Source organism: Castanea sativa, chromosome 1 (genome assembly GCF_040712315.1).
Source record: "Castanea sativa cultivar Marrone di Chiusa Pesio chromosome 1, ASM4071231v1".
Lineage (NCBI taxonomy): Eukaryota > Viridiplantae > Streptophyta > Magnoliopsida > Fagales > Fagaceae > Castanea > Castanea sativa.
In genome coordinates this window covers 16,358,515-16,383,603 of record NC_134013.1, presented here as the reverse complement: position 1 = coordinate 16,383,603, position 25,089 = coordinate 16,358,515, and the positions used below count along the sequence as shown (strand labels likewise).

General features: G+C 33.8%; 2 protein-coding genes across 2 annotated transcripts; both read right to left on the bottom strand.

Moving 5' to 3' along the window:
* Positions 1 to 4,128: 4,128 nt before the first annotated feature.
* On the bottom strand, positions 4,129 to 4,974 carry LOC142620388 (uncharacterized). Its single transcript, XM_075793784.1, has one exon. It carries the CDS (start codon positions 4,972 to 4,974, stop codon positions 4,129 to 4,131), a length of 846 nt encoding a protein of 281 aa, XP_075649899.1.
* Positions 4,975 to 14,785: 9,811 nt separating this feature from the next.
* On the bottom strand, positions 14,786 to 17,280 carry LOC142622012 (galactan beta-1,4-galactosyltransferase GALS1). The gene is made up of 2 exons (XM_075795457.1): positions 15,941 to 17,280; positions 14,786 to 15,582 (listed from the first exon to the last, which is right to left on the bottom strand). The coding sequence occupies exons 1-2, from the start codon at positions 17,074 to 17,076 to the stop codon at positions 15,228 to 15,230; spliced, it is 1,491 nt and encodes a 496-aa protein (XP_075651572.1). The 5' UTR covers positions 17,077 to 17,280; the 3' UTR covers positions 14,786 to 15,227.
* Positions 17,281 to 25,089: the final 7,809 nt, after the last annotated feature.

The window sequence follows — 25,089 nt, the reverse complement described above, 5'->3', positions numbered from 1 at the left end:
ACAAATCAAATAATGACATTTGGCTCCTTCAGTGTTTGACAGTTGTCTCCAATTTCTTCTCTCTTCTTTCCTTGACACGTGTATTGCCTTTATCTCTTTCTGTTACTTTCTTCTTTTCTTTGCACGTGCTACTGTTATTTGCTTCTTCAAGTTTAACACTCCCCCTCAAGTCCTGAGCTGCAAGATTAGTGACTTGAAGTTAGCATTAGTCTTCATTTATCTTGGCACAAACATATCCTTTAGTCCCAATTTTCCTGTCAATCTTGTGAAAGAACTAAAGCCTACAGCCTTAGTAAAAATATCAGCTACTTGAGCATTTGTGGCCACATGAAAAGTCTCGATCATCCCTTCCGAAATCTTGTCTCAAACCAGATGGCAATCTACTTCAATATGTTTAGTCCTCTCATGGAATACTGGATTAGCAGCTATGTACAATGCTGCTTGATTGTCACAAAACAACATAGCTAGTTTAGGGTGTTCAATCTTCAAGTCCTTGAGTGATTGAAGCACCCAAGTAATCTCACATGCTACACTAGCCATTGCTCTATATTAAGCTTCTGTTGAGGATCTTGAGACCACCCCTTGTTTCTTTAATCTCCATGATATTAGAGATTCTCCTAAATAGACTGCATAACCTGTTAGAGATCTTCTTGTGTCAGGGCATCCAGCCCAGTCTGCATCACAGAAAGACTTAATGTGCAAATCTGAAGTGCTTGAGAAGAAAAGTCCCTTTCCTGGTGACCCTTTAATATACTGAAGAACTCTATGAGCTGCAAGCAAGCAAGCAGGTGAGGTTCCCTTGGTTTTGAAACAAACTGGCTTAACCTATGCACAACATAGGTAATGTCAGGTCTTGTCAAGGTTAGGTACAATAGCCTTCCAATTAGCCTTCTAAACTGTCCAGGCTCTATAAGTAGGTTTCCTTCATACTTTGAAAGCCTTAAATTCTGCTCCATAAGAAATTTGACTGGTTTAGAACCAATGAAACCAGTATCCTTCAAAATTTCAAGAGCATACTTCATTTGATTCAAGTTTATGCCCTTATCATTTCTTGCTACCTCAAGGCCTAAAAAGTACCTTAATGAACCAAGATCTTTCAACCCAAACCTGTCATCAAGAACCTTCTTTAAACTATCAACACAGGTAGGATTGTTTCCTGTAAGTAGTATGTCATCAACATACACTAAGAGCACTATAAAAGAAGACCCGTGAGTGTGAGTGAACAATGAATATTCAGATTTTGATTGAACAAAACCCATCTATAGAATGGTGTTTGAGAACTTCTCAAATCATTGCCTTGATGCCTGCTTAAGACCATAAAGACTCTAGTTTAATTTGCAAACAATGTTCTCCCCCCTTGCTATGAAAACCAAGTGGTAAGCACATGTAGACATCCTCAACCAAATCACCATGCAAGAATGCATTATTAACATCCATTTGGTGAAAAAACCACCCTTTCACTGCAACCAAAGTAAGCACAATCCTAACAGACACAGATTTGGCCACAAGGGAAAATGTTTCAGAATAGTCCAAACCAAGCTTTTGAGTGAATCCCTTAGCAACTAAATGAGCCTTATTCCTTTCAATGGTGCCATCAAGAAGGTATTTAACTCTATAAACTCATTTACAACCAATTGGACACTTCCCAAGAGGTAATGGAACCAAAGTCCAAGTGTTATTAACCTCCAAGGCCTCAATCTCCTTATCCATTAGCAGCCCTCCATTCAGGATATTGAACTGCCTGATAAAAAGAGGCAGGTTCTAAAAGAGTAGCATTGACTACCATGACAAAGGAGTGAAAGATAGGGCCACTGTGAGAATAATCCAAAGTCCAAACAAGCAAAAATATCATATGGCAAACCAGAATTGGGCTTGGTGCTAACAGACTTACAAGATTACTCAGAAAGATAAGATGGAGGTTGATGAGGTCTAGTAGACCTTCTAAGAGTTGGTAAAGGTGCAATAGGCAAGGAAGAGGAAGGGGAAATAAGGCCAGGTTGTGAAATGAAAGAAGGTAATTCTGCATTGGGATCTACAGCAAGAATTGCAACAGATTCTGCAGTAGGATCTGCAGCAAGAATTACAGTAGTGTCTGCGGTAGGTGGGGAAATGGTGTCTAACACATAAGGACTAGATGTAGTAAGGGGTGAAGAAGGTGCAACCACAAAAGGATATGAAGAGGAATGGGAAGTAGTGTCTGAAGTACAATGAGGAAAAATCATGTCATCCAGATAGGAAGTTGAAGGTTGAGAGAAAAGAACATAAGGAAATATATGCTCATAGAAAATTATATTTCTAGAAATATGAATAGAATTCGAAGTAAGGTCCAAAACCATGTAACCTTTTATGCCATAGGGATAGCCTAAGAATACACACTTCTTAGCCCTAGGTGCAAATTTGTCCCTATTATGAGGTAAAGTAGAGATAAAGCATAAATAACCAAAACATTTAAGATGAGTATAAGATGGTGGAGATTTGAATAGAAGTTCATATGGACTTTTGTTTTCTATGGACCTTGAAGGAAGTCTGTTGATTAAGTGGACAACAGTTAAAATGCAATCACCCCAAAAACACAAAGGAGCCTGTGATTGAAAGCTTAAAGCCCTTGCTACATTAAGAATGTGTTGATGCTTCATCTCAACAACAGCATTTTGTTGAGGGGTATCAACACATGATAACTGATGCAAGATGCCATGAGATTGAAAGAAATCTTTAAGGAAAAACTTAGTACCATTATCACTTCTAATAGACTTGATTTTACAATTAAATTGAGTATTCACCATAGAAGCAAATTGTGGAAGATAATATTGAGTATCAGACTTATGCTTGAGAAGATACACCCAAGTACATCTAGTAAAATCATCCACAATTTTTAAAAAGAACTTAAAACCATCAATAGTACTAGTAGAAAATGGACCCCAAAGGTCATAATGAATCTAATCAAAGGGTTTATTTAATACATGAGTACTAGAAGCAAATGGAAGCTTCTTTTGCTTTGAAAAATGACAAATGTCACAACAAGGTGTTTTATTAGTAACATCAACATGTACAAATTGCTTCAACAAGAGAAGTTTTGAATGAAAGGGATGTCCAAGTCTACTGTGCCATAAGTTTGAAGAAGAGATATAACTAATAGCAGCAGCAAGAGCAGATGCATGAGGTCTACAATCTGAATCTTGCAACGGAAACAAGCCATTCCGTGCTTTACCCAGACCAATCATGCTCCATTGAGCAAGGTCCTAAATAAAACAACAATCACCAAAAAAAATGAGGCAACAAGAAAGATTCTTGGTGAGTTTACTAACTGATATCAAATTGAAAGTAAAAGAGGGCACACACAAAACATCATTAAGGGTTAATGTGGATGAAACTTGCACTATGCCTATATGTGTGACTAAAGCTTGTTCCCCATTTGGCAAATAGACACAAGTATGGACTATGGAAGTAATTGTGGTCAATTAAGCAACAGAATGAACCATTTGATATGTTGCTCCAGTATCAATGATCCAAGTATTAGACTTATAGGCATGCCTATCAACAACTTGAGCAGTAAATATGGAATCAGAAAGATTGGGTGAAATCCAATAGGGATTACCTGAAAAATTTGATGAACAAGAGGGTGAAGTGGAGGTGGAAGATAAGGGTTGTGGAATGGAAGGATTTGGTACCATGACAGAAGCAGCTTGACGAGCAGTCTGAGCACCATTACCTGATCCAGAAGCCATATAATTCTTCAGAATATTCAAAAATTGCTCACAATGAGCCTGAGACAATGGGACCTGTGGACCAGCTTGCACATAAGAACCTCCAAAAGAATGACCACCATGGTTCTGTGAAGCAATGTTTGGTTGAATAAAAGCATTTTGCAAAATACCAACAGGCAAAGAACCAACAAGTTGAACACCATTTGGTAAAACTCCAGTAGGCATAAAACTAGATTTCACTGTTGAAGGAAAGATATCCATTCCAAAATTTCCTGAGGGCTGCATTGAAGAAACTTGATTTGCCATAGCCTTGTTACCTTTTTTTGGTTTGTAACCTAGAGGGTAATTGTGAAGCTTATAGCATTTATTTGCTATATGTCCAGTAAGACCACAGTAAGTGCAGACAGACCTATCTTTCTTAGCATTACCCCTTTTTTCCACCATGATTATGACCTTGATGGCCATGAAAACCTTTGCTATTATTCACACACATAGCAACAGCTTCTCCTGAGTGAATCATGTTAAAACCTTTACCAATATTCCTTCTTTTCTCTTCTTGCAAAATCAGAGAACACACTTTGCTAAAAGAGGGAAAAGGCTCAAGCAACAAAATCTGACCAATTATATTTCCATAACTGTCATTCAATCCCATCAAAAAACAAAATACATGCTCCTTATGCTGAGCATCAAGTTGAGAAGACTTAGATCCACAAGTACAAGCACAAGTACAAATTGTGAAAGCCTGGTAATCGGCAAATTCATTCCACAAAGTCTTAAATTTTGTGAAATAAGAACTCATCGAGAGTGAACCTTGTGAAAGATGAGATATCTCCCTTTGAAGCTTAACAAGCCTTGGAGTGTTGCCTTGAGATAGCCTGTCCTTAAGATCAATCCACAAATCTTTTGCATTGTTGATGTACACGACACTTGCCTTCAAATCCATGCTAAGTGAATTTGTTAACCATGAAAGCACTATAGTATTGCACCCACTCCAAGAATTAAACAATGGAGAAGATGGATCAAGCTTAGGACTTGATTCATTCACAAAATTAAACTTGTTTGTGGCACTCAAAGCCAAGATCACAGATCTTGCCCAACTCATATAATTCTCTGGATCAGTGAGTGGTTGCGAAGTGAGAATGATACCAGGATTCTCATTCGCTGGAAGAAAGAAAGGATTATTTGCAGATTCATCTGCCATAACTGCACTTGAAGAAGGCATTGAGTGTGCAGTTTTAGATTGTGTATTGGTTGTGGAATTGGAGGCCATGAGTGAGAATGAAAATGAAAAACAAACTCTGTTCGGGAACTTAGAAAACAAAAGAAAATTCTCAAAATAGAGAAACTTGGTCTGATACCATGTGAAAAACAGAGAGAAAGATTGAAGAAACTGAAATCATTATTGATGATCACTAATTTCTGGTGTGCAAAAGTAGTTACAAGATAATTAGTAACTACTCTATATATACACAAAAAACAGAGGCTAGCCTTCCTGCCTAAAATAACTAATTAATCGAATTTTATCATTACAACAAATCAAATAATGACACTTGGCTCCTTCAGTGTTTGACAGTGATAGGCCAAGAATGTATTGACCCCTTATGATAAATTAATTGATTAATTAGCCAAGTTAATTAATTAATCCAATTAACATGCAAAATGCGTGATAGCACAAACAAATCACCAACGAAGTTAATATGCAGCGGGAAATAAAGTTGACACGGTGATTTATTTACGAATAAAAAAAATCTCCAAAGCAAAAACCCCACCAGGTGATTTTAAAGTTACCACTCTCAAGAATCTACTATTATCACAACAAGTGGTTACAAGTAAAGGAATCACAGTACCTTATACCAACTTACAGTTGAACCCTTACCTCAATACACAATTGGACTTGTTCTGTAGTGACAATCTCTCTTTTTCAATGCACGGCTCCTAGTACATGACTAACCAATAGATGCGCGAATCCTAGTACCGGCTTAATCACCAACTTGAGAAAGATGTTCGCTACAAAGTTTTTCAGTTCATCAACACAATGAAAATCACGAAGCTCCTTGGTCACAAAACCCAATGGCGTACAAACGTAGTAGCTTCTTCAAGACAAAGATGAACTAAGGCAAATTTTGTCTCCGGTCACAATTTGCATGAACAGCACTTTGCTCCACACTCGTGCAACTGTGCAACCTTTGACGGCCCTTAAAATAATCCTTATATATGTTTAGGGTTATGAAAAAAGAAAGTTTAAACATGTACACATGGATTGGAATGAAATCGAAACTAAAAATCTGATTTTCATAAATCTCGATAGATAGGGTATCTATCGAGCAGCTGTCGAGCATCGGGCTAACTGCCTTTTAAACCTCGATAGATGCTATATGTCAAGTTAGCTGTTGAGTTTTAAAATCCAACACTTTTTCACTTGATTCTTGGACAGATTTGCATCGCTTCAATACTTGGACTTGAACTCTTGTTCCTTGAAATATTAAACACATCCTAGATTTACTTAATCACAAGAAAGGTGAGTTTTGTCAAAGGATTAGCCAATTTTAAATGACATATGTTCTTAACATGAATCACATTTGTCCTAATAGACAGTTGTCTCCAATTTCTTCTCTCTTCTTTCCTTGACATGTGTATTGCCTTTTGTCTCTTTCTGTTACTTTATTCTTTGCTTTGCAAGTGCTACTGTTATTTGCTTCTTCAAGTTTAACAGTTTGGATGTGAAATCGGTTGCCCATCATCTTGTTAAGATGTCCTGGACTTGCTTTTTCGAATCATAAAGTCAAGTAGTTTAATTCGCAGATCATAAAGACAAAGTTCGACTTGATTAGTGAAAGTTCATGGGTCATGAAATTCCATAATGATTCAAGTAGTGTGGTAATTTAAACTTACTAAATGGCTCATTTCTTGTCGATGATAATGAGAAATATAAGAAATCCACATGATATAAAGTCCGGATTGGAAGTGCAATCACTAATCTCAAGCATCATCGTATATAAAGTGAAAAGAAAATATTTTCCATTTGTTTCGACTTTTGAGAGATGGCCATTTCAAGTTAAAAAATGTTGTAATTCACAAATTTAAAGATAAATTTTGTAACATAGTTTATTATTTCCTATTTGGTATAATGAAATTTTATATTAGGTGATACTGCATTCATTTTTTTTTCTTTAATGAGCTAACAATGGTGGCCACCCACACTTTTAGATGCATAGAAACTAAAACACTAGTATGAAAAGGTTTTCTCAGCATCAAAAAAAAAAAAAAAAGTCAGGATTTCATCCATAAAGTCACATGCCATTTAGCTACATTTGGCCAGGGAAAAGTCGAACTTGAAGAGCCATTATGTAAAATTTCAGCCCCTTCGGCTTAGATTGCCTCTCTTTTCTTTTTCTTTTTCTTTTTTTTTTTTAAGTTTGATGGTTACAACTGGTAGAGAAAATCTGGAACATAAACATTTTCATTAGAAACATTAAAAAATGCTAATTAAATTATAAGACCTTGTATTTCAATTTTCATATTTGAAAACAGGCTAACAACTTCGGACCCAGATTTTAATTATAGAAAAACCAACAGAAATGCACAAATTCTGTCAAATTGAGCCACGACTTAGCCTGCAAGGTTGGGCTCGCATGTTAGTCTGGATTCAAACGAATATGCTTCTTCAAAACAAAAATATGTATATTTGTCCACACAGCATAGCGGGCCCTGCAAGCCACCTTTAATGCAGAACTTCAGCCCATCACAATGGTATGGGTCTCCTTTTCCCCCCGCTGAAGTAATAAATGTAGAAAAACTATATTCACACAATTTGTTTAACATTTTTTCTTTCACAAGATATGTAAGAGGTTGATTCTAACCTGAACATCTCCGTTCAAAATATCAGAAATGTCAATTTTTTTTTAGTATATTACAAACGAAAGGATTGAGAATTTAATTCTTATATATCACATTTAAAAACAAAAAAACAACAGATAATAGTTGACCTAAACCTTCATTAACTAGAAAGTGGTAATTTTCTTTTTTTAGAGAAAAAAGTGTCAATTAACTTAAAAGTCATTGGTAGATAGCACATTGAAATCGGTATTTAATTAATATATGATATCAACAATGAACTGACCATATAAAAGTGATTTTAGATTAATCATAAATTTTTTTAAGAGAAAAAACATTAATCATAACTTAAGTTTTTTTTTCTTCTAAAAAAAACCTTATCATTCTCAAAAAAAAAAGAAAAACCCTTATGATTTTAATTATTATTTTTTAGAAAAACCTGAATTGATAACTGAACTGGATATTAATGGGCAGGAGTCCATTTCATTTGTGGGTATGCAATATCATTTCTCTAGCACCCAAAAAGTGGAAACAAATAAATTAAAAGAAGTTCCCCGTTAGCTTAGTTGGATGATGGTGGTGCGTTGTCTGGTGTGGTACACTGCAAAAGTACAGAATGAAGCTTTAATGCTTGGTTGCTTATCCAAGCCTCCCTAATGAGACATTTTCCAGTATCATATACTGATACACCTTTTTGGCCCAATGATATATCCTGTGCTCTACTAAGAGGATTCTTAACAGATCAGAGACATAGTTCTTTTAACGGGAAAAGGCAAAGAGTCCACCGGTGGTATAATAATTTCATACTCCCTTTCGCAATTATTTTTAGACTATGTCCGATTGTCTGTCATTTTAACATAAACCCATCATTTTCTGTTCTTTTATCCCCTCACAGCCAGTTACATGTTAATATACAATTTTAAGAAATTTTTAATACAACTTTTATGGAAAATATAAAAAAGCTATTAAAAAACTTATTAGTGTCTTAGTTTAATGATAAAGGGCTATCATTAGGAACGGATTTCATAAGTTAAAACTCTCTCAAAAAATAAAAGTCAATTATTGTGATACCCCAATTTAATTGATTGTGTGATGTATGTGGGGTGTGTGATAAGTCCCACACCAGGCATATATTGGGTTAAACTGGGCTTTATTAACAAATACAAGGAGCCTCAATTGTAACTAGTCCTTTTGAGGTATAGCACAGATGTGGCTAGTGCTTTTCATTGGGTTGTTACAATTGTTTTTTTCTTTTTCCAATAAAAAATTTCTAAAAATAGTTTTTACGTCAACGTCTTTAAGAGATCTGTTAACTTTTTTTTTTTCTTTAGAAATGAGTATGGAATTGATTATGCTCATAAATTTTTCTAACTTCAATGTATGCTTGTACTTCTAAATTCACCACTTCATGGATCCATAGGCTCTTCCACGCTCTAATCATCCAAAATCCAAACCATTTTTTTTATTCCTCCCTCGCTTCGTAAGTGGTTACTGGTCAATACGCATGCCAATTTTTATCCATATCCATGAATCTACCTATTACCCACCTAATTTGGATTAGTCTTAACCCAACTCATTTGAATATGTGAGTTAAATGGGTAAAAACGCATTTGGTTATTTAATTATATGGGTCTTAATGGATAAACCCACTAATACCCACTAAAACCCATATAAAATTGAAATAAACAACATAAAATCTACATTTCTAGAAAATAACCAAAATACCCCTAAAACCTTAAAAATGCCAAAATACCACCCCAAACCTAAAAATTACCAAAATGCCCCCCAAAACCCAAAAAATGACCAAAATACCCTCAAAAACCTAAAAATTACCAAAATACCCCCAAAACCCAAAAAATTACCAAAATACCTACAAAATCTCTAGCAAGAGCAAAATACCCCCCCCCCCCCCAAAACTCTAAAATGTCCAAAATACCCCCCTAAACCTAAAAAATGACCGAAATACCCCCTAAACGTTAAAAATGACCGAAATACCTCTGAAACCTTAAAATTACCAAAAATATTCTTGAAACCTAAAAAATGACCAAAATACCTTTGAAACCTATAAAATGACTAAAATACCTCCAAAACTTGTAAACTCATAAAATTACCAAAATACCCCCTAAACTTAAAAAATGACCAAAATACCTTTGAAACATAAAAAAATTACCAAAACACCCTGAAACCTAAAAAAAATGTCAAAATACACCAAATGACCAAAATAATCCCAAAACCTAAAAAAATGATCGATAAAAACCCCTGAAACCTAAATTATGACCAAAATACCCCTAAATGTGTAAGATGACCAAAATACACCTAAAACGTCTAAAATTATCAAAATAGAGGTTTAGCGTATTTTGGATGTTTCGAGGATATTTTCAACAAATTAAAGTTCTAAGAGTATTTCAGTCATTTAATAGGTTTCAAGGGAATTTCGGTAATTTTTTAGGTTTCGAGTGAATTTTGATAATTTTTTAAGTTTCAGGGTTATTTTGATGATATTTTAGATTCTAAGAATATTTCAATCATTTTTTAGGTTACGAGGGCATATCTGTCATCTTTTCGGCTTTAGGGTTATTACAATAATTTTCATATTTTTTTATTATTTCGGCAAATTTCTAGGGTTCAAAAGTATTTTGGTAATTTTTAGGTTTTGGGGTATTTTGGTAATTTTTTAGGTTTCAGGGGCTTTTTGGTCATTCTGTGGGTTTTGGGGGGTATTTTGGTCATTTTGGGGGTTTTGGGAGGTATTTTGGTCATTTTTTGGGTTTTGGGGGTATTTTGGTCATTTTTGGGTTTGGGGGTATTTTGATCATTTTTAGGTTTCAAAGGGTATTTTGGTAATATTTTGGGTTTCAAGGGTATTTTGGTCATATTTTAGGTTTCAAGGGTATTTTGGTCATATTTTGGGTTTCAAGGGTATTTTGGTTATTTTTTGGGTTTTGGTGGTATTTTGGTCATTTTTATGTTTTGGGGGGTATTTTGGTATTTTTTAGGTTTTAGGGGTATTTTGGTCATTTTTGGGTTTTGGGGGGTTTTTTTTGGTCATTTTTTGGGTTTTGTGTAGATTGGACATTTTAGATGTTTTGGGGGGTATTTTGCTCATTTTAGAGATTTTGGAGGTATTTTAGTCATTTTAGTAGTTTTTAAGCATATTTGTTGATTTTAGAGATATCGGGGTATTTTGGTCATTTTAGAGGTTTCATGGGTATTTTGCTCATTTTAGAGATTTTGGGAATATTTAGGTTATTTTAGTAGTTTTTGAGCATATTTGGTAATTTTAGAGATATCGGGGTATTTTGGTTATTTTAGAGGTTTCATGGGCATTTTGCTCATTTTAGAGATTTTAAAGATAATTTTGGATATATTGGTAATTTTGGAAGTGTAGGGATATTTGCGTCATTTTAGGCATTTAAGGGTATTTTGGTAATTTGAAGGTCAAGCGAGTATTTAAGTAGTTTTAAAGGTAGAGAAATGATATGTCCACAACATTTTTACAACATTTTTACAACAAATCTTAAGTGGCAGATTGTTACTGGTTGTTATTGTTGGGGCAATATAGTAATCTTAGCGTTAAGTTTAAATTTAAACCAATAATAACTAACCACATATGGTTTGTTGTGAAAATGTTGTAAATATGTTGTGGACGTAGCATCTCTCAGAAAGGTATTTGGGTCATATTGGGTTAAATGAATGGGTTACTAATTAAATGGGTTGGGTTGGTAATAGATAATTAATTTATATATAAATAGGCCATGAATGAATAAATGGGTAATTACATACTCAACATATTTATGACCCAACCCGCTACTGGTCAGTGAACCAACCCATTGAGACAGGCTGGTCTCTTTAATTGTTTAATGGTACTACAGAACAAAAGCCCGACAAGAGAGCCTGTGTTATCAGACGGTAAAATAAAAGTGATACTACCAGAAATTGAAAAGAAAATGAAACTGATTCCACAGCTATTGGGCCTGAATTAAATGCTATCGAATTCCTTTTCCTCCAACCAAGTTCAGCCTTTGAACCTCTATTTATAGATTAATTAAAATTTAAATGTAAAATAAAAGATCATCAATATTAGTGAAATGAAATATTAAAATAATTAATAAAAATTTTTATATAACAAAAAATTACCTTGAATGACAAAATTTAGCTACAAAATTTATTGCAAAATAAAACTATAACTTTACTCAATATTTTTTTAGTAGTGGTGAATTTTGACTAATCTACTATTGGATTACGTTTTCTTCTTATATCCTCGTGCTTGTAAAAATTTTAAAAAATAAAAAATCAATAAGTATGTCATCAATAAATCATTTAAATTGTAAATTTTTGTAATTTAAAACTATGCATAAAATATAATCTTATAGATTATATAGTTAATAATATCATATTGGCACAAAATTTGACACATATATCAAAGGCCTGTTTGGATTAAAGGGGGAGGGAGGAGGAGGGGAGTAAAGTAGAGTTGACTGAAAATATTCTAAATTTGGGTCAATTCTACACTACTCTACTCTACTCTACTCCCCCTCCCTCTCCCTTAATCCAAAACGGACTATAAGAGCGTAAAGAACATGCAATCTAATGATTAGATTTTCAAAATATGTAATAATGTTAATGATATTGAATAAAGTTGCAGTTTTAAATTACAACTAATTTTGTAACTCAACTTTGTCTTACCTTAAATTATATATTACATTTCTCCACCATGGAGACAAAAATATATACACAGGCATTTGTAGCAACATGCCTGCAATCTGCCCGACGAGTTTTTATCAAATTTTATTATTTCCTTCTTTTTTTAGAGAGAGTTTCAACATATAACATCCGCTTTTGATGATAGTTCAATCATCAGACCAATACACCAATCTGTTTTTGGTATAGGCGGGGATCGAACCCTAAATATCTTTTTAATTATTAGAGATTTTATTAATTGAACTAATTGAAACCCACTTTATTTACTCTCTGGGTTGATAAATTTGCTAAATTTAGGTGAAAATTGTTAGTTCTACCTTAAGTACATATATACATAATGAACATTATGAACTGTAACCAAAAATAATTGGCACATGCTCATGCTTCTTCCAAATTCCAATCCTTTCAAGTTGAATTTTTTTGGGTAAATTTGATAGTTACAATATGAATGATGATTTCAACCTTGATCTGTTGAAAGCACGAAGAATAGGGATGGCAATTTAGATCCGGCCCGCGGATACCCGGCCCGGCCCGACCCTAATGGGCCGGATTTTACCCGGCCCGATAAAGAATAGGGTCGGGTATGGGTTTTTTAAAAAAAACCCGAAGCGGGTTCGGGTCAGGTCCGGATTTTATAAAAAAGTCTGAAACCCGACCCGAAACCCGCCCCGGATAAAAACCCGGTTATGGAGGATAAGACATTTTGTAAGAATTTCTTAGTCTTTTTCATTTGTTAGTTGGAGGATAAGACATTTTGTAATTTCCTAGACTTGTGGGATTTATTTTGTAACTTTTTAAGTGATTTGTTGATTTAAAATCTTAGTTGTGATTTATTGATTTATGATTAACTTATAATTTGGTTTGATTTGGTTGCCCTATAATGTGGCCTAAATGCCAAATTTTGGCATTTGGGCCATGTTAAATGGCTTGAATAGGCTTGAATCTAGGGGAAAAATTTAATGGGCTTAAAAAAAAAAAATTTTTTGTTAGGCTAGATTTGGGCCCAAGAAGATAAACGGGGCCCGCGGGGCGGGTATGGGCTCCGGGAAAAAAACCCGATTAATAATCGGGCCGGGTTCGGGTTCTGGGTCTTGGCCCGCGGGTCGGGTCCGAGTATGCAAAAACCCGGTCCGAACCCGACCCGTTGCCATTCCTAACGAAGAAGTTACCTATTGGGCTACAAAAGTCATACAAGTGACTGGTATTTCACTGTCAGTGACCACAGATCGCGCTTTCAGTATCCCATATAAGGACAAGACAAATTATTGACAGTTGTTTTGGTTGAATTATTGAGCACGCTCTGGTCCTTCTGTAAATTTTCTATACCTAACATAGTGACTATCAGTACCACACCACCGCCTCCTTCATGCTTTCAATTTAGTTCATATAACAAGAAGTTTCTCATAATTCTAAAAGTACCATCTCGAGTCCTCCACCTAAATTTTTGTACAAGCAAAGCATCATAATAATCTGGAAATGCACCCTTTTTTTTTATACATAAAAATCTGGAATTGCACCAAATTCGAACTAGATGTTGATAGAATACTTCATTTTCATACTAATAAATACCATATATAGAAACAATGTGAAGGTGGAATCTTGACTCTGTTATTTATATTCTGCCACGCAACAGGAGTGTAGTTAGAACTTTTTGTTTGGAACCAAATTTTGGTATTAATATATTAGTCTCAAGTCAAGATAAACCATCGCACACATGCGTAAACGCACTTACACAAATATAAATATTAATATTTTGATATTAGAGTAAGTCATAATTTATAAATATATTGTATATAAAATTAACAACTTTCGTACGTGTGTATTTGCAAGATAATTTTTTAGGAGAATTTATCATCTTTTAAACTCCAATGAGTATACAAAAACTGTCTAGTTTGGTATTAAACATGTACAAAAAACGAATTAGAGAAAACAAAAACTACCTTGTTTCTATAATTACTAGATCAATTAACAAATTCTATTGATTTTTAAGAGCATTATTGAACTAACTCAAACATTTGAGGAGGCCAACTTTTATTTTTGTAACTAAATATTTAAAGTTTTAAATACTTATACATAATATAAAATAATTATTTTAAATTTGGGGCCAAGCCATGCTATAGCTCCGCCCCTTATGGAACAATACCTGAGCCTGAAACTTCGTAATCTGCACATGTAGGGCTCAATATGTAGATTGTGTCTTACGCTTTAATCATGGGGTCAAAAGAAAAAACAAACAGACAGTGAAGAAAGATTATACTGTTTACTTTTGGTCTATTTATGCGTTACCAGTTTGTTAATCTCTCTGCCATGTCTTTCAATCCTTGCCTTTTTTCTTTGTAATCAACGTCTACCACTTTAATAGCCTCTAGGGGAGGAATAAATCATCAAAAAGATAAAGAAAAGCGACTTAATCATTTATTCAACAGCATCTTTCTAAAAAAATTTATTATTACTGTCCACGAATCACATGGCATCATTCTTGTTTAAAAAGAAAAAATAACCCATTAAAAGTAGAGAAAAGGAGTAATTAAACATCTTTACACAAATTCCTCCAAGAATATCAATAATTATTATATATAAAAAAAAGATCAAGGAACAAATAAAAAACACTCTAATCACTCACACTCACTCACTCTTTAACCTTTTTTTTTATAGACAAACGAAAGCAATGCTATGCTAGCTGGGCCATTCTCCCTTTTCTTTTGCATTGGTTCCTAACCAATCATGCCAAATGAATCCCTGGCCAGGAAATAAGAGGAGTAAACATTGAGCAACCGAAGCTAATTTTATGAACAAAAAATTAATCCATCAATCAATGATCATGATAATGCACGCCATACGCGCGTGGGGAATTTCCCACTATCACAATCTGCACTGGCAATTTTGCTAGCTCACATCACATGTACATGTCGGTGAAATATGGTCACAATCTTTTTTGGGCTTTAAAAATCATTGCATTGCGACCACCGCTACGCTAGCCAGCCACAACTATAGCTGGAGCTGTACAACGTTTCCAATGGTTTTGCGCTCGAAATCCTTGATAGTGTCGGCGAGTTTCTTCATATTATCATCGTAAACATAAGGTATCTTGTTGTACCATGTCACATTGTTCTTCGCCGAAAGTGGTAGAAATTCCCTGCACGGTTCACCTTGTACCGAAATGGAGTTGTGGTAGTGGTAATATCTGATCTTTGTTTCGGTCTTGTGCAATGTCTTCCCAATTACATTCTCGGACATGTGTACACCCGTGGCGTACGCATTCTTAGCCTGAATTGCGTACTTTCGATCCCTTCGAATCCCAGTTATTGAGTCTTTGAATAGTAGCTTCTCAAATCCCCATTCCCTGAATTTTGATCAAAAGAGACCAAATTTAAGCACATAGAATTTACAAGAACCAACAAAACTAAAAATGTTCCAAGTAAATTCCAATGCATATACATAGGAGCAAAGCAGTGTGATCTATTTTTTGTATATTCCACTTACGACAAATTTACACACCTTTTCCAACTGGATGGAAAAATTCTAAGCTAAGCTTCTATTTCTTTACCCAAAAGGGTACACAAATCATATGTCCCAAAACAAGCGCATTTGGTTTAATAACTTTCATAGCATTACGAATCTTAGGTGCTAAGTGCTAACATTTTTGTTAAAGCATTTTAATTATTCGTGCAATTCATAGAGAAAAGAATAGAGGAAAGTACCTAGAATAATCGCGAGTGGAATCGTTCAAGCAGAGCACACTAGACATAGGATTCTGCTCAATGGTGAACTGTGTATAATCTGAGAACTCATTGAGCACAGACTCTAGCGTATTCCCGTCAGGCAAATAGATATACTCATCCACATCAAAGTAAAAAGTCCAATTAGCAGAGTGTCGGTACCGATGTAGACAATCATTCACCACCAAGAATTGGTTATAGTAATACCCATCAAACTCAGCCTGACCCTTAATATCTTGAACCGTGGCTCTCCCAGCTCGCACCCATGGCTCCAGTGCGGCTCTAACCTCAGGTGAAATACCATCCGCATCATGAAACACGAAATGGGACTTGGGTCCGAAGAACCACGCGTGGTAAGCCATCCATTCTCTGATCCTAGAAGCACTCAAACTCCCGTACAAAGATGACCCACAATACAAATACTCGTACTGATAAGGTGGGTGGTACTTGGACTCGTCGTAAGAACCTGGTACTTCTTCCAAGGCAGTGAATTTCTCGTACCTCCTCGGAGACTCGTTGTAGTACGCATTGATTGTGAGCTTCCCACCCAAGTTGTCCCAATTGGGATTGTCTGGAAAAGTACAATTGACAACAACAACAGTGTAGACATGGCCATAACCCCAATCTGGAAGCATCTTATAAGCTTTAGCTCTAATGGAAGACCCATTGTTAGAGATCCACTCGCATTTGTACCATGGGTGGCCATACACGTGAGTGGGCTTGGAGGCTAAACCCACCACCGCAAAAGTCCGAGGACCACCGCGGTAAGCACCCATTAGGACAAAGAGAGCAGCGGCGCTACCAAAAGTCTGGAAGACTCGCTTGTTGGGGTCGTTACTCTTGGGTGTTGAAGTTGAGTACTTTTGTTCAGCAACTGGGGTAGTTGAAAAGTTAGTTAAGGAAACGTTGGGTGCGGTGGCGGCTAAGGTGGTGGTGGTGGTGGTGGTGGCGGAGCAAGAAACGCGAGTGGTGGAGAGGAGGTTTTGGTAGTAAGGAGGGAGGTTCCACATGAGCATGACTAGTGTCAGAGCAAGTAATGTGGCTACTAAGGTTTTGGTTTCGAAGAAGCTGAACAATTTGCCTCCGGGAACTGACGGCGGCGGTGATTCTTTCCTCATTTTTTTTTTCTGGGTGTCGGCGACTTGTGTTGCTTTGTGATGTGTTGTGTCTCGGGGATGGTGGTGGTGGTGATGATGAATATAGTATAGGTGGGTAGGTTTCGATGATTGCTAGTCTAAAAAAAAGAAAAAAAAAAAGAAGAAGAGTCAAAATGCTGGGTCAGACTCAGACCCACACACACACCTATGCGTCTATCTACCTCTAAAGGGAGCTACTCTTTTTTTTCAGCCATTTTGAGGGTGATGGGATTCCTAAACGGGTTTGGATCTTGTCTTAATTACTACACTGACACTCTCAACCGTTATGAGGTTTCGGGCCTTTCTTTTTCGTTTTGATGATTTGTCATACCATGGGAGGCCTACCAGGCCCTACCCAGCTAATATTTTTGGTGAAGAACATTAACAATGGAATCCAAACACAATGAGTTGCAGAATTAATGTGGAGGATTGGAAATATTCAACTGTCTTCATTCATTGGTCTAGGATTTTCATTACTCCTTAAGATATATATGAGAAAGTCTTCAATCATTATGTTTTATTTTAAAAAAATTGAGAGAAAAGAGAGATTGGATATTCATAATTTTCAAATATCATTTGTACATTCTTTATTACTATTATTATGATTCTTTACTTGACCTCTGAAATATATTTATTATTTATTATTAAATGGGTGTTTATGAATATATCTATACATTCTCATGTTATAAACAAGTGAAATAAATTGACTAAGAATGAGTTCAAAGTCTTGCATAAATATACCAACTCGAATGAGGAAAAAGGAACATGAACAAACAGAATCCAAACATAAATGAACATGGGATTAAATGCATTCTACCAAAACTTTCAATGATCTTGATTGGTATGGTATTTTCAATATTTCTTAACAAAAAAAAAAGGTTAAGTTAGAATCATTATATTTTATTTTAAAAATTAAGGGAGAAAGACAGATTGGATTTTCATAATTTTCAAACATAATTCATACACTCTTTATAACTATTATTATTCTTTATTTGGCCTTGGAAATATATACATTTTTGCAATGGGTGCATACGTATAGATATACATACTCTTTTTTTTTAGAGAGTTTTAACCTATGGCGTCCGCTCCTGATAATGGTTCTTTATCATCAGATCAGGACACCAATCAGCTTTGGTGTAGGTGGGGATTGAACCCAAATCTCTCATGTTCTAAGCATGAGTTCAAATTTTGTATAAATAAAACGATTTGAATGAGGAAAAAGGAACATGAATAACAGATTTCAAGCCTAAATTAACATGGGATTAAATGCATTCAACCAAAACTTTCAACCATCTTGATTGGTCTAGTGTTTTCATTATTCTTTAATTAAAAAAAGAGAGGCAAGTTTAGAATCATTATATTTCATCTAAAAAAAATTGAGAGAGAGATATTTAATTTTCATAATTTTCAAATATCATTCTTACTGTAGGGACATTGGGCCCAGTAATTTATAAATGATGGCCCAACAAAGTCTATTGGGCTAAAAACCCAATCCGAGGACATCAAACGAACTAGGAGTACATTAGTGTACCTTTTAAAGAAAATGCCAGGTAAAAATGTGATAAAAGAGTGAACAATTGAGTCCGAGGAAGATATTAGTCCTCGGATATTAAAGCCGAGGTCATAGGAAGGAGGTTTAATATCCCCAAAGCTATGTTATAAACAATCTTATAGTTACGGGAAGATACAGTACACGTGGAAGACAGTAGAAGGGCGGTGGAATATCTAAGGTAAAGCTGCTACCACCGCCCACATATTAAAAACTCTGCAATTGATATACTGACTACATTAATGGTGGAAGGAGACCTGAGCATGAGGTTTGGAACTTGGTCCCTAATCCTAGAGGAATTCGGGAAAATTTGATGGGACAAGTATCCAAAACCAGCGTTATAACCATGAGGTGGAGGATGATAAAGAGGAGAAGAGGGAGTATAAATAAAGGAAAAGACCTTCGGAAGAGAGGAGGCTCTTTCTTTGGAGAAGAAAGACAATAGTATACGATAATCTAACGATCTATAATTGTAATCACCATTGAGAAGCAATACTATAAACTATCCTCGGATTGTGTCCGAGGAAGAGATTTTTCATTCATATTCTTATAGTTGATTCCTTGTTTGTGCTATTGGACCCGAGGCTCGTTTATTTTCTGTTGTTTGAACCACCCTCAAAATCTAGATTTCAAGCCCACTCTCTACAAATTTATTGCAAAAGGCCTTTCAAGCACATTCTCATTTAATTGTGGATTGAAGGTTCGACTTGTGTCCTTACACTTACATTCTTTATAATTATTAGTATTATTTATTGGCCTTCGAATAATTATTATGGGTGCCTATGCATATATATATATACACACACACACTCATGATCTAAACAATAGAAAGAAATTGACTAAGAACAAGTACAGATCTTGCATAAATATAACAAGTTAACAACCCAAATAATGGGATTTTTTTTTGTTGAAGAAAGTTAAATTTATATCATGTCCTCCATTTGATATGATTTTACAAATTTTTTTCTTTTTTTTTTATTCTTCGCTCCGAGTGAAGAGAAATTAAGTGTGCGTTTGGGTATCCCCTAGTTTCTGACTTTCTGGTAAGTTACTTGCACAGTATTTATCAAAATATATACATTTTAATTAGTAACTTTTATGTTCAATGTGTGGAAAAAAGTTAACTTTAAAAATAAAAAAATAGAATAAAAAAACCTAATTTTATTAAAATATATATTATAAAAATTTTAGACAAAAAATAGTTAAAATCTAGAAGTTTTAGGCAAACAAACTCTAGCAAGGGAATGGAATAGAATGATCATAAAGGAATGGAAATAAATAGAACGGAATGAAATGTATTTAAGTAAGGAAAATGAATAGAAAAGAATGGAATTGAATTAAATAACCTTGATTGGATGTTTTAAAATAAAAGAATGAAAATGAATAGAAGATAAGTAATCTTGTTTGGGAGTAATATAAAGGGAATGAAATAGAATCATTTTATGACAATATTACTATTAGACCCTTATTTTAAAATAAAAGGTTGGATATATAGAAGTATTTTGGGAGTTTTAGTAAAAAATTCATTAAATCTAATTTCATTCATTCTCATTTCTCCCAATTTTGAGGGAATGAGAATTTGATATTTTAAGAGAATAGAAATAAATAATGTTTCCTCTATTAAAACTTTCTTACAATGACAAGAAAAAAATATTTTAAAATTATTCTTTTAATTTATTTTCATTTAATTTCATTCCCTCTTACCAGAGTAAAATCATACCTTTGAGCATCGAATTTGTAAGATACCAATTATAAGTCAAATAGTCAAAGGTTATGATACTCGGAAGTTGGAATACATAATTGAATTTTGTATTATCAAAGAAAGCCGTGTTTACTTAGAGCTGGATGGCTTTGTTGGTAATATGATGAAGAAGGAATGGCAATAAAATGGTTAGGAATTTGGGTTCGTGGGGATTTAATTATAGAGCCCGTTAACGGTAATTGAATTTACATCAGAGAGGCTGAGCATATAGCTCATTCGGTGATGCCTTTTATTTATTTTTTAGTATACTGTTAATAAGTGGGTTAGGTTATATATTAATAGACCGTTTTAGAAAAAATTTAATATACCTATTATTATGGGTTTAGACAGTTATTTAAAAGTTTAATTATTTATTTTTTTTCTATAAAATATTTTTAATAATATTTCATAAATCAATTACCTTAGAGCATTCATTAACTTTTATCTATTTTTTTATTAATATTTTTGTTTTTTTGGTCAGTGGTTACCATAAAAAGAGACAATCCATCAATGATCAGATCAAACCTTCTTAAATAAAATAGCCTTAGAAATTGTCAAGTCGTGTAATTTTAGTATCTGTTTGATATACAAAACTTTTAGCTTTAAGCTTTTTGTTTTTTGTTTCAAAAAGTTTTTTTTAATAAAATTTGTGGTTTTTTTGTCATATATTTAACATAAAAACTACCAAAAATTATATCTTTTAATAAGTTTTATGCAAATAATCTACAAAAACTGTGGTAAACACAAATGGACACTAATTATCAATTTCTTTTCACGGGAGGTACTTGAATTTAAATCTTTTACCTACTTAATATAGGAAAAATAAATAAATAAATAAATAGTCTTTCTTTTTTATAATTCTATATTTAGGGGAGAAGCATTTGAATTCTAAACTTTTACGTCAAAAACACTAATGGTTTGTTTGGATTGAGGGATAAGGAGAAAGAGTAGAGTAGAGTGAAATTGGCTTAGAATTAGCCTATTTTTAGCCAACTCTATTCTACTCCCCTCCACTCTCACACCATTCTCTCTCAATCCAAACGGGCTATAAGAGTTTATTAATAGAGGTACAATACTCTTGAGTCTTGACAATAGTCCTTTAAATCTCTTGAAAAATCATGAAATCACACTTCTCATATTCATTTTGATTAGCTAAAATTCATCATTTTCTTAAAAATAGTCTCCAAAAACAGTATCAAAGCTTTTTTTTTTTAACCCAAGTGACTTCCGTCCATTTAAAACTAGAATCTCTAAAGACAATGATGAATATGCCTTGAACCAAAAAACCATGTGTTGGACAGTTAAAATTTGTCGGTCGCATGGTTTATTTGCATGAATTTCATGTTAGTGTTTTTAAGAATCTCCCAAGTCTCAAGCCAACCACCCAAAAACAAAACCGAAGCTAGGGAAGAAGAGGTTTAAATAAACCATGTGTAAAGCAATAATCTTCCCTTCCCCAATTCAGGCCAAATATATACTCTCAAAAGTCAGTGTCCATGGCCACTAGGGCGATTTTGTGTGTCCATTCCATCCCTATAGTGGGACATGTATAAAGGGGCCGAATCTCCCATCTCCTTTTTAAATTTCATATCAAGCAAAAACATTATTATTACAAGAATATGTGAAAATTCAGAGAACCATATATTCATTCTTGACTACTTTTTTTTTTTTTTTTACCTAATGCCTTGCTTGGTAACTTATTTAAGGAAGACTGGAAGACACATTAGTAAATAAAAAACAATATTGAAGGAAGTCATGGTGAAAAATTATACGGCAAGGCACTATCAAACATAATATTTTTAAACGTCTTTTCACCAATTATATATACATCATTTTATTTAAATAAATAATGACCTAATTAATTTTTAAAGGGCAAAACCTTCTAGTTCTAGAGCAGAATTGCCGCATAATATCATGATCATGATGATTCATGAGATTGAGTTATTCGGCCGAATAAAATTTCGAGGAGTTAGTCCAAATCAACTCTGTTGAGATTGAGTTATTTTATATTAGAGGATCACAATATCTTTAATATAAAAAAGCTATAAAAACTAATAGAAATCGTACATCAACTATTTATTTATTACTAATCTATATATATATATATATATATATATATATATATATATATATATATAAAATAGGTTAAGCAGAGAGAAACTCAAATTGCAATTCTAAATTAGAATTCTAATCTATATTGTGCCACATGTCAATGTAAATATGAAATTGGAGTCTAATTTTCCTCCATCTGTTGTAATTCTGATGTGCTTTTTTTTTTCTTTTTTTTCCACACCCTTGTATTTTCAGGTTCACCTCCCTTTTCCACACCTACGTATTTTCAGGTTCATCTCCCTTTTCCACACTCACATATTTTCAAGTTCACCTCCATTTTCCACACCGATTCAGACACCTTAATATACAACTTCCCTCTTCTTCAATCAATGCTATGGAATTTCAAAAGAATCTCTCGGTATCAATGATGCATGTATTTTGGTATTTCTGTATCTTATATAAGAAGAGGTTCTCTAAATATTTTGATTGTACTTGTCTTTACAATTTTCATGGTCCTGGTTTATGCTCTGCAAAACGAATTCCAACCATTCCTAAGGTTTGATTACTACTTTCTTTCATCTGTCTATACTGTCGTTCCTTTTTGTGTAAATTTTTTATTGTTTAATTATATAATTTTGTGGTTTTCCTATGATTAATGTTGCAGGTTTATTTTGTTTCATCTGCCTATACTTTCTTTTCTTTTTGTCAATAATTTTTATTGTTTAATTATAAAATTATTTTATTTTCCTATCATTGATATTGCATGTTTCTTTTCTTTTTCATAACACGTTATCAGCACGAGTCTCTACCCAATTTCGAAAGGAAATTGTAATCCCATTGTTCTTCAAACATCAAAGATTATTTGTGTAATTTTCTCAACTCACTGTAAGTTTTTTTTAATTAGTACTTATCCTAATTGTTTGTCTTTACGTTTTATGCTCATAATTTTAGTGATTTATAATTGATTAAATTTTTTTTTTATGAGATTCACGTTATTTTATTGTTATATAGAGGGCGTTTGGATAGCCCGTTCACGTCCAAGTTGTGCGTTTCAGCGTTTTCAATTTTTTTTTTTTTTTTTTCAAGCCGTAGTTGTTGACTAATTCCTCATGAACAGTGCATCCGTGCACTGTTCATGAACCCACAAATTTCACTTTTTAGCAACTTTTTCATTAAAAATGGGTCCCACGGCACTATTCACACATTTAAAAATTATTTTGCTACAGTGTTTTCAGTTTTCAGTTTTCAGCAATAAGTTCTATCCAAACGGACCCATAGTGTTATGAGATGCACGTTATGAGATTCACATTTAATTGACTAAAATATTTTGCTAAAAATGGTTTGTGATAAAGCAACTTAATCATAGCTATATGTATCATGTATGAATCAACCTTGAATATATATATATCTATGTAGCATTCTTTCAATAGAATTTCGTATGATAAAAATATTTGTTAAAAAATTACATAATACTAAGTTTTATTAAACATGAATAAACTAAGTCTTTTAAACATGACTAAACTCATGATTAAAAAAAAAAAAAAAAAAACTAATAATATCACTTAAATAATAAAATGCAATATATTTAATTCCATTATTTTATTAAATTATATTCATTCTCGTGCGGTAGCATGGATTACATACTAGTGTCACTTAATTAGTGAATCATGTTATTAAAATGACACCTTAACCCATTTTATCAAACAGGAAATTTACTATAGTTAAAACATGATTTTGCACATTATTATTAGTGGGTATGGTTTATTAATACTATTTTTTAAGTTTTTTGGGGAAATGTGGGTTGTTAGTTGTTACACCCCGATTGTCAAGGGAAATTCAACGGGCCACATTCTGCCATAATTCTAGTTTCTGGAGAGAATTAAAGAAATCAAGCTGTCATTATTTTTATATACATGTCAGTCTGTCATTTTCTTTTGGCTATTAGTGAAAGCACAAATCAATATTAAATGGGGATGGTCAGAGTTGATTTGTATCGTTGTATGTACTCAATCATGGACTGTGTCTTGTTTGCAATTGCAAGTGTTGATATAGAAAAGAAAAAATAGAGTCCCTCTCTGTGTTTATTTTTTGTATTTGTTTTGATAAGTGGACAAAATTATGTAGGGTTGTTTCTATCTTTTGTTTCTTCGTATTTTTGAGGTAGATAAGTTGCCACCGAGAAAAAAATGGGTTCCGAAAGATAGATACATGACATCACAAAAAATGTCATTACCGCTAGCTAATTTATCACTTAAACCCATTTAGTTTAGACACTGACTATTGGTTGAAAACAAAATACATGGGTAATATACTAATATATGAATCAAAATTAAAATAAAAGCTGTGCTGTGGGTGTGTGTGGGTCAGCATGGAACCATGCATGCATATTCTAATTACTATCCCTTGAATTTGATTATTGGTCTTGCTCGCTGCCATTCCCATTCAGTATTGTATTATACAGGTTCCCGGCAGTTGCTTTGAAACCACGTTTTGAGTGAAGTTCTCTCAGCTTTCAATAATTGTTTCGTTTCTGTCGGCTTGGCTTTCGCATTCTTTTCATTCTAGAATTGTCGGTAGATAAGACATCCATCTTAAATCTTTACCATTTTCATGAAAAATTACAGATATATATATTCCATGATTAACAAGAAAC